Raw genomic sequence first — 11,078 nt, 5'->3', positions numbered from 1 at the left:
CCCTGTAGCGGTTCAGTCTCTCGTAGCAGGTCAGACCCCCGCACACACACACACACACACAAAAAAACCCCTATATGAACCATTAGCTGAGTCGACTTCAGTTCAGTCCCCTGTGCCACTTCAGACTTCAGTTCAGTCCCTTGTAGCAATTCAGTTCCCTGGTCAGCCACACACTCACCCACCTAGTCAGCCTAATGTTCAGCCAGGGGTCCCCACACCCTCTGGCTCTGCATCTGCTCCTGCTGGAAGCTCGGGAGAGCCTGGCCAGCACTTCCTCGTCTCCGCTGGGGGTTCCGGAGGGCCCGGCCAGCACTCTGTCTCCACTGGAGGGTCTGAGGGGCCCGCCCAGCCATCAACAGCTTCATCCTCATCTGGTCCAGCCATCAGCAGCTTCCTCCTCATCTGGTCCAGCCATCAGCAGCTTCATCCTCATCTGGTCCAGCCTCCGAGCCTTCATCCTCGTCTGGTCCAGCCTCCGAACCTTCATCCTCGTCTGGTCCAGCCTCCAAGCCTCCTTCGTCGCTGCCGCTGTCCGCACAGCCAGCCCCCTGATCTGTTTCCACGCCGCCGCCGCCATTGCCGTCTGCACGGTCGGCTGCCTGAACTGAACTGTGTTTGGGCTGTTTTCTTGGGCTCCGGTGTTTACTGTGCACTGCTTTTGTTTTCTGTTCCATTTGAAAAATGTATTGATAGCAATGTTGACTATTATTACACATGAAAAAAAAACAACTACACGTAAAATAATCACACTGTGACGCCTCTGCCTTTGTAAATGGAGGGACAGTAACTGCGTGTGTATATTTAAGCGTGTAAAACCTGAAGATAGCCAGATTAATAGTAACAGTATTTTGTCTCTATCGCCCATTCTGCAATTCACCTCATGTAAACAATAACGTGGCGCACAGCGTGACGTGAAAAAAGGCTTATACCTTTGACGTTGATTGGCGAACTCTGTATTCCTTGTCCGCGTGTAAACGCAAAAAAGGAGTTTAAAAAATCTCAGTTTTCGGTGATTTGAAATGCCGTTTACATGTGGACGAAACAGCTGTATTTTCAAAAATACCCGTGTAGGTGCTGACATAGCCTAAAAGAGTTAGTAGTTTATTTTATTACTACCTGTAACTTATTGCAGATTACTTGTATTTGCTTAATTGTTTACTAAATGTTTGAGGTGTGAAATAAACCGCAATGGAGCAAAATATGGGTATGTGTGGTTGGAGGATGTGTTTGTGTGTGTGGGAACCACTGCCTCAAGCTATGTGTTTCCTCGTGTGCCTCTCTGTCAAGTGTAAGTTTATATTTTCCCAGTTTAGTTTTGTATGCTTTTCCCCTGTCAGCAAATAAAGCTGAGTTTTTTGAGTTCATCCCTCGCGTCTGAGCGCCTGCATCTTGGGTCCTACTCCTGCCTGCCACACAGCATTTCATGACAACATGTTTGTGGTTGTTACAGTAAAAAATAACTTTTTCTACTATGATTTTATGTTTTTTGTCTGATTATAGATCAATTGTGTTAATACAGTGTGTCAAAATGAAAACATGACTGTAAATTCAGACATGGGACGTTGTGCTGAAAAGGATGATACCAAACAAGTGTTGACGTTAAATTTATCATATCAAATGTTTATATGCTGATTATATTGCTTCATATGAGAAAGGCCTAACTCTGAGTACACTCTGTGCCAAAAAGTGCTGTCAGGAAACTGCATGCTGTTGCAGAGCGTGCTTTTGCAGCTAAAATGAAGTGAAAGTGAAACCAACTAGGCTGTTTGATCGAAACTTAAAGTGTGGTGTGACATGAGAGCAAGTAAATAAATAACTAGGCTTCCGTTTGTGCTTCAGACCTGGGGCTGTGTGCTGTGTGCTCAGGTCTCCATATTCCAGAAAATGTAAATAAAGATAATTTTTTAAAGTAAAAGACCACTTTTGAGCCGTGTTTTCTTGGCCCTAAGAATCAAAAGAACTGGAATTAACACAAGGCAAAGTAAATAGTTTTTAAAGGTAAAATGTGGAGGGAAAATCAAAAGTAGTTAAAAATGGCCAATTATACCCTGGACCCAGGGGGTTAAACTTTTTTTTTTAAAGTAACGCAATAGTTACTTTTCATGTAATTAATTACTTTTAGAATATTGTAACTCAATTACTAACTCAGTTACTTTTTTGAAGAAGTAACTAGTAACTATAATTAATTACTTTTTCAAAGTAACTTGCACAACACTGTAAGTAACTCAGGCGGACCGCCTTAAATTCTCTCATTCACATTAACATGGGTAACTGTGGTAACAATAAACAACTTTTTCAGTACAAACACCATTTACCAACCTGTAAAAGCAGGTGAAGAGTGGAGTAAGGAAGACACAATGCATCTCTGTTTTCCTCTAGAACGTGTCTGAGAAAGGAGCAGAAGGTGGGCTCCACTTACTGCACCCCGAAACCCTAGAGCAGCCACCAACGTTCCGCCCTTACTGCTTTCTAACATAAAATGACTCCCTTTTACATGTGTTTCTATTCTTTTAAAGTAACTGAAAATGAGTACATATAGTAATGAAAAATGTCCCATAACAGAAGTGTTTTACACAAAATAATATTAATGTGGCCATTCCCTCACCGGGGTGCCACATTTGCATGGGATTAATGAAGACTGTGTCAATTTTAGAAACTCCCCCCATGCTGTCAGAGAGCTGATGTGGATGCTTTTAAAGCATTCATGTCGCTTGATGTATGTTTTAGCCATCCTGAGATAAATTGAAGCCTGTTGGCTAAGAAGTAGTGCTGAAAGTTAGGTAGATCTAATCCTACTCTATCCTTGGTCCTTAGACAGGTCATGTGATCTAGTCCACTCTGTTTGGAAGACTTTCAAAGACTCTCAGGTGTCTGAGAACTGAACAGGTGACCTCACCTGAGCTGCTGCTCGCAGACCAGCTGAGCTTTGATCACCGAGCGGACATTACCATGGTTTCCCTTCACAAACTCCTCCACACACTTCACATAGCTGAAACACACACACACACACACACACACATTTGTTACACATCTGGGTGTCAATCAGACGTCATTTACATGTCTGCATTATTTTCAGGTCAAAAACAGACTTCAAATATTGACTGAAGATCAATTTTAATATGGAAAATGTGAACAAGCAGTGAAGGCTTTATGAAGAATTTTATTTAAATAAGTTTGTGGAACAATTTATTGCTGAGCTCTACCATTTTTATTTAAAGTGGAAAACGTTACAATATAGTTATATTAGTGCTGTCAGTGTTAATCTCGTTAAAATGACATTAACGCCATAACCACATTATTGTTGCGTTGCGTCTCCATTAGCAAGTTAACATGGATCGCCCCGTGCAGGGGGCTGCACGGTGCTAATGCGTTAACAAGGTAACAACGTTAACACATTGACGCCATGCAGCCCTCGCACGGGGCGATCCGCGTTAACTCGCTAACGGAGATTTGTCATGTTAATGCCGTTATGGCGTTAACTTCATGTTAACGAGATTAATGCTGACAGCATTAAGTTATATATTTGTAGTAAATGTTCAGTGAGCATGGGAGGAATGATGCCGTAACATAAAAAGTAAGTTCAAGATTAGCGAACCACATAGTACGACTGTACCTGTACATGAAGTTCTCAAGCTGAACTGTGAGCCTCTGAGCTTTTCTCTTGTCTTTGATGGCACAGCTGAACTCAGACAGGGAACCGGTCATCACCTGAAAACACAAACATCACAACACTAATCAACTTAACACAGACCGAGCCTCACCTGCACAATGGGTCTCACCTGAGCCTCACCTGTATGACGTCTACAGCCAGACAACTGAAGTAATAACCATCGATGATTTCGGGTGTCCTTCCACTCAGCCAGTTCTCTTGTTCCTTCTTCAGGGCAGTGTTCAGCCACAGCTTCACCTTTTCCTAAAGAAAACGTTTCACTTCACATTTGTTCTACAAATTATAATCAGACGCTATTGAGTTATCATAGAGTCGGGGTTCTCTATGTAATCACCCCAGCAGAAAACCGACCATCAGGCCGAAGCGAGAAGCCACCCTCAACAGTTTTAACATGGGGGGACAGAACTGAGTTGACCCGACAGCAGCATCAGTTCCTGCTGCTCTTTACCTCTTTGTGGGTCAGGTACTGTTCCTCCAGCAGCTTCAGCTCATCTTGCGGCAGCAGAGAACCCAGACAGGGCACCTTTATCTGTCCATCCAGCTCCGTATGTTCCAGGATTTCACTGCAATGAAACAACAGACATTCAAGATTACACCACTCGTCAACTCTGGCATTGCTAAAGTACACAAATACTAATGTGAATAACAGAAGAATGAACAAAAGAAAAAGACTAACAACAGGAGCCTATGGAGAGTCTACAAAGTTCCTCTACACTCGTTATTCATAGACCTGGTGTCTATAAATAACGAGTGTACACACACTAACAAAATTGACCAGTTGGCTCCACACCAACTCTGCACTACAGGAAAGCCCTGTCCCAGTCCTTAGACAGGTTCCAGAAACCAGCCACCTAACAGAGGCGGCTGTGGCAGAGGCTACAAACATAATGACCATATCTGAGTGTTTATGTGATGTATGCTTTGGAGACAGTAGCACTGACAAAAAGACAGGAGACAGAGGTGAAGATTTTCAGAGAGCAGTATAGACAGGATCCTAAATGAGCTGCATTGAGCATGTGGAGAGGAGGGAGCGTGGAGGCTGAAGATACAGTTACCAGGCAGAAGGAAAAGAGCAAGACTTCAGAGGAGGATGTATTGAAGGAGGACATGCAGAGGGATGGTGTGACAGAGGAGTATTCTTGGATAGGAGGCAAATGATCTGTTGTGGCACCCCCTGCTGTACTTCAAACTACGGGCTTACTTTTTGTTACTAGAGTATTTAAAAGTAGAATAGGAGGCAGAGCCTTCAGTTTTCAGGCCCTCTTCTGTGGAACCAGCTTCCAGTTTGTATTTAGGAGACAGGCACTATCTCTACTTTTAAGACTATAGTCTTAAAACTAGGAAAAGGAAAGGAAAGTTTGAAAGTTTGCTTCAAACTTTCCTTTTTGATAAATTCTAATCCAGAAGAGCCCGTTACGAGCGCTAGTCAAAAGAAAGCAAAAACGGTGAGCTCAAGGCAATACAGCGAAAGTTATCTTTCATTCGGATTTGCTTTCACTGGAGATCCGACTGCACCGACTCCGTTATGTTTGGTGTGTGGAGAAAAGCTCTCAAACAGTGCCATGGTCCCAAGCAAGCTCAAACGCCATTTCCACACAAAACATCCCTCACTTCAAAACAAGAACAGAGACTATTTTGTTTGCCTGCTTGAACACGCTGAGAAACAACTTTACTGAGAAAAAACACAAAGGTGTCTGAAAGAGCTCTCAAAGCTAGCCACTTAGTCGCTGAACTTATAGCCAAATCCAAAAAACAACACCGTAGTAGAGACATTAATACACTACCTGCCTGCAAAGCCATTGTGAATGAGATGCTCGGACCTGATGCAGTTAAAGAAATAGCCCCCGAAAAAGTCCTGCTCTCAGATAACACAATTGCCAGACGTATTGATGACATGTCTGCAGACATCAAAAGTGTGGTTTTGGAGAAGATACGCTTCAGTGGGAGGTTTGCATTGCAACTTGATGAGTCTAAGGACATTAGTAGACATTCCCAACTCTTGGCCAATGTGCATTTGTGGATGGAGAGTCCATCAGAGAAAACTGATGTGAACGCCAGGACACCTACAACACGGGTCTCGCCACTGGCGATATGAGCGCCTTACAAAGCGGCCTCGTGCGGCGTGCGGCGCGCGGTATCCTATCTGGGATACCAGCTAACCTTTGTCGGACCCTGGCCCCAGCCTCACAGCGAAAGCGTTTCAGACGCTCCTTGGAACGAACGTGGATCTGTGCCTCGCCATGTCTTTTCTCCATGCTCTCTGGAGCCCATCGATGCCTGGCTGGTGCCCGTTGTTGGCTCGGATCAGATGTCCCAGCTGCGAAAGATTTTCCCTCATCTTCGTCGGCGCGGTGCAAACCTACAGAACCTGCGGCCGCTGTGTTGGGTCTCGCAGTCAGCCAAGAACACGCTGACCTCCACCAGATTTGGATTGATGAACACTAGATCGCTGAGTAATAAAACTTTTATTTTAAGGATGTCCTTTAAAGGCTGTCCTTATCAACATCACCTAGTAGCTTTGAACTGAGTGTGTTTGAGCTAGGTCGCTGTCACACAGTGCTCTGTGCTGTGGGTTACAGACCCCCAAAATACAATAAGGACTTCTTAAATGACTTTTCTGATCTGTTGGCTGAAATTATGCCAAAATATGATCATGTCCTTATTACTGGGGACTTAAACATTCACGTGTGCTGCCCTGGCAAGCCAATGGCAAAGGACTTTTTAAATCTTATTGACTCTTTTGATCTTGTGCAACCTTTGTCTGTGCCTACCCAAAAATATGGGCACACGTTGGATCTTGTTTTAACTCACAATCTACCCATCTCTAACTTAGAGGTTTGTGATATTGTATGGCCGGATCATAAGCCTGTCTTGTTTGAGGTTTCCCTTCCTTGTACCAAAGTTAATCCTCCTTCTGTTGTTGCTAGGTGCTGTCGTATTTTTAACCCTTCCTCTGCTGGTCAGTTCTCTATTGTTTTTAATCAGAACTGCAGCCTTCCTGACTCCATATGTAATGATACAGAAGAGCTGAGTACATGATTTTACTCAGTCTGCCAAACTGTTTTAGATTCGGTGGCCCCTTTTAAACTTAGGCAAGTTAAAGCCAAATCTGAACCCTGGCTGAATGAAGACACTCTGTGCTGCCAGAAGAAAGTGTAGGAGAACTGAAAGTAAATGGAAGAAGGATCTACTTCAGGTGTCATACCAAATATTACAAAACTACTGGAATTCCTATCAGAAGACTGTACAAGATGCTAAGAGGAAACATTTTGCTGCTATTATTCAGTCAAATTGTCGTAAGCCTCATGTCTTATTTAAGACTATTGACAGGGTCCTTCATGCTCCACAGACTGTTGGTGTCGAGTCCTCTCAGGAAATTTGTGAAAACTTCCTACACTTCTTTATTGATAAAGTGCTATCTGTGAAAGCGCAGATTTCCCTGTCCGTTCTTCTTTTTCTTCCTGATTCTTCCTCTACTGGGAGTTGACAGGTTCAACATAGGTTATGTTACTGATAGTGTCTGGCCAGCGAATGTGGAGAATCCTTCTGAGACAGCTGTTCTGGAATGTCTGGATTTCTCTGTTTGAGGTTTGTTTGTCTTACAAGTTTCAGCCGCATACAGCTGGACTGACTTCATGTTGAACAGTCGGATTTTGGCAGTGTTGGTCAAGTTACTTGAAAAAAGTAATCAGTAACTAATTGCTAATTACTTCCCCAAAAAAGTAATCCCGTTACTTTACTGATTACTTATTTTCAAAAGTAATTAATTACTTAGTTACTTAGTTACTTTTTAAAAACATGATTTACAACCTAGCCATCCGTGCCCTAAACACACACACCCGCCCTCGCACATCATCTATAATTGACTGAGTCAGGACTCTTCCAGACACTAAACCAAGGCACAATGTACATTTCAATTCCTTTAATTTTAAATATGTTTATATTGTCTATCCTGTAAAATAGTCAGATGTCTATTCATATTAATGTACAGAATTCACCTGCTTGCTGCTAACTATTCTGCCATTCACAGTCTCAATGATAATACTAGACTATATATAGCGTTGTATGTATAGTATTATTATTATGTATTATATATATATACATATATGTAAGTAATAAAGTATGGGAAATAGATATAGTAACTATCATGAACAGGATAGCATAGAGATAACGCATATGTTCTTCCTGTCTAGCAACCTCCCCTCTTCACTCCCTCCCAATGGTTTTTTTGCACATGTGCGCAGGAGCGGTTGTCAGGCTAGTTTTACTTTCACATGGTGTGTTTCTGGACTTGGTGTATTGATGTAATTGCTTGTGGACTAAATAAAGAGAATCTTGAACCGTTTGAAACTGAAAGAGGTTGATAAAAGTGATCGATCTGTCAATGCCAATTTTAATCTTTTAACTTTATGCATCAAGCAAAAATTAAATTATATGCAACATTCTCTGACTTGAAGAAATTAGTTTAACATTTAAACCTATTTTCTGCACATTCCAGCACATAAAATAAAATAGTTTTTGTGTTTACACTCAGTCTTTCAAATAGATGCAAGTAAAACACAGCAGAAAATAAATAAAATCAAAGACTAGCAGTCCTGTTGCTCTATTTTCACCTGTAAAGCAGGAGTGGGGTAGGCGGAGGTGTGCTCTGGTGCAGGTGTGGCACAGCGGTCAGTGGAAGAATCCGCGAGTTTCTCTGTGAATTTCCCATTACGTCGTTGCGCACTCAGAGCTTGTATAGGGTTTTTTTCGGTGTAAAAAGAAGTTTTCTTCCCACCCACAATGGACGCTAATGTTTTTGTCACTTTTTATGGAATCAAACTCAAAGTAAGGTCAGTACTTCCAAGCTTTAAACGTTGCATGCTCATACTCTCTCCCGGACTTGATATATGATCCATTGTTGATCTGCAGACAGCTGTTGTCACGAACGTCGCACTCGCTTACGTCACTGTCATGAGACATTCTGGCAAAAAAATCACGGTTTTAGTAACGCAGTAACGCAGCATTCCTACGGGAAAGTAACGGTAATCTAATTACCGTTTTTGCAATGGTAATCCCTTACTTTACTCGTTACTTGAAAAAGTAATCAGATTACAGTAACGCATTACAAGTAACGCGTTACTGCCCATCTCTGGATCTTGGTAGTCTCGGTCAGCTCTCTGGAAGGCCAGATGTTCTTGAGCTGGATGAAGGCGACTCTTGCGTTGCTGAGCCTTGCCTTGACATCTGCATCGGTTCCACGTTGCTGGTCGATGATGCCGCCCAGTTAGTTGAAAGAGTGTACTTCCTCCAGAGGACGTCCATTAAGGATGATTGGGTTATTGCTAATGGAGTTGATGTTTAGGATTTTTTTTAACTCTACGATTGTAGATGTAGAAGTTTGTACAAAAGTTACTCTGTTGTCTCTGCGTTTGGTTCTGCACTTGAGTCTGCAGTTAAATACAGGCTTCCAGGCCCTTTTGATAGTCAGAGGTTGTTTGGTTTCCCCGATGTATACATCATGGCAATCCTCCTGCTACTTAACAGCATACACTATATAGCTTTGTTTCTGTTTTGACCAATTTTTGGCGCAGCCTGTTTTGCGGTTTGAAAGCCAAAGAGACGCGGTGCTAAGAGTCTCAACTATTCCGATACTCCTGATACAAACTCCTGGCTGCTCTGCCTGTCAGGATGGTGTTCGCTCTGTGTTGTAGCGTCCCGATGAACCCAGTTTGTGCTCCAGTGAATGATGAGAGTAAGACCATAAATTCTGAACAGTGTGTGTAGGTTTACGGTTCACATCAACTTTTAAATGCCCCCCATTACTGATGGAAATTTCACAGTTTAAGAAGGCTAACCTGCCACTTTGCATCTCCCTGGTGAATGTGAATGTGTTGGGCCACCAAGTAGCAGGAGGATTGCCATGATTTATACATCGGGGAAACCAAACAACCTAAAGAGGTAAAGCAGATGGCGCAACACAGAAGAGCTCATCAGGCCAGGACTAAGCAGTCTATTCACACCTACAGGCCACTGGACACTCTTTCAATAATGAGGATGTACACATCCTGGACAAGGAGGGAGCGGGAAGTCAGGGAGGCCATTTATGTGAAAAGGGAAAGACCATCTCTGAATCAAGGAGGCAGCCTAAGGGTACATTTTCACCATCTTACAATGCTGTGAGTTCAGCCATTCCCCAACTCTCTGTGAATGGTACTCATGGCCATTTATCAGTGGTTGTTGATCAAGGGTCTTGACAATTTGCATATTAATGATCAAGAAATTGACTTAACAGCCAGTTGTGCTAGTTTCAGTCATTATACAAATATACTGTTTACAAGGTCATTTCTCCCACTGAAAACATCCAGATGAACAGAATCCACCTTTTGGGATTTTCTTACCTGGATGATTGAGCATGCAGCAGGACGTGATGCACTGAGTGTTTCATCTCCACTCTCTATGTGAAAATTGACCTCTCTGCATTTAATCATTAGGTATTATTAATCTCTAGCTCTCTCCCACAGCATGTCTTTTGTCCCATCTTCAGCAGATGGCTGTGTATCTGAGCTTGGTTCTGCTGGAGGTTTCTTCCTGTCAAACAGGGAGTTTTTCCTTCCTACTGTCAAAAAGCGCTTGCTCAAGCAGGGTCATATAATTGTTGGGTTTTTCTCTGTTTTCTTTTTATTATTTATTATTTATTATTGAGTTTTTAACTTTAGGAAACTGTTGTGATTTGGTGATATAAATATAAAATTGAACTAAATTAAATGAAACAATGTATCTGGTTCTGTTAGCGTGACCACCCTACAGGAGATGGATGACCCAAAAGGTGTTCTGGATTCAGGAATTTCTGGAAGGATTCTTTATAGATGTGAGATAAAACTGAGTGTTTGGTCAGTTAAGAGCTTCTGGCTTTTTATTGATGAGCTAAAATTAACCTAACTGCTAAAGTCTCTTATTGTTTCTTCAGCCTGTAACATGAACTGATCCTTTCTGTGTAAAGCACTTTGTGCTCTGTGGAGGAGGAAAAAAAGACCATAAAAAGTCCTAAAACACAAATCTGAACTCAGGCTCAGATACTCTGACTACTCCATTGAACAGGACCAGAACTTGTGCACCTCGTTTAAAGGCGTGACTGTCTCTTAATGGCAGCTGCTGTGTGTTGTGATGACCTCACAAAGTTCAGCACCTGTGTGGGTTCCAAGGTGCCTCAGAACACGGACCAGGTTCTTACTGTGTGACGTATTGCTGGGATCATTCTGATTACAAGTACACCAGAGTTATACTTTACGGAGAGAATACTTTTGTCAGGGTCTTACTGTAAAGACGCCATTTTTAAAAAGGTCTTTCAAATGGTTCTTTAAAAAAAACATTTTGAAGAACCTTTTTTGAGTGGTTCTTTAAAGAACCATTTTAAATCTTTCAAAAT

The 11,078-nt window shown here is 42.3% G+C and overlaps 1 protein-coding gene across 2 annotated transcripts in view; it reads right to left on the bottom strand.

Moving 5' to 3' along the window:
* The window catches only part of LOC102310556 (tumor necrosis factor alpha-induced protein 2), a 48,877-nt gene that overhangs the window by 21,014 nt on the left and 16,785 nt on the right, over positions 1 to 11,078 (bottom strand). The window contains exons 5-9 of one of the 2 annotated variants that reach the window (XM_005951845.3): positions 4,119 to 4,233; positions 3,791 to 3,913; positions 3,614 to 3,708; positions 2,897 to 2,989; positions 71 to 665 (exon numbers count right to left, since the gene is read on the bottom strand). In XM_005951845.3, the coding sequence (XP_005951907.1) occupies positions 368 to 665; positions 2,897 to 2,989; positions 3,614 to 3,708; positions 3,791 to 3,913; positions 4,119 to 4,233 (724 nt within the window). In that variant the 3' untranslated portion in view covers positions 71 to 367. Of the gene's footprint in view, positions 1 to 70; positions 666 to 2,896; positions 2,990 to 3,613; positions 3,709 to 3,790; positions 3,914 to 4,118; positions 4,234 to 11,078 lie in introns of those variants that run through there. The other variant, XM_005951843.3, reaches the window with a different exon arrangement.

This window comes from Haplochromis burtoni, unplaced genomic scaffold (genome assembly GCF_018398535.1).
Source record: "Haplochromis burtoni strain Fernald_Lab_line unplaced genomic scaffold, NCSU_Asbu1 Contig_1122, whole genome shotgun sequence".
Classification (NCBI taxonomy): Eukaryota; Metazoa; Chordata; class Actinopteri; order Cichliformes; family Cichlidae; genus Haplochromis; species Haplochromis burtoni.
Note: the sequence above shows the minus strand (reverse complement) of the source record. Positions and strands in the feature narration are given on the sequence as shown.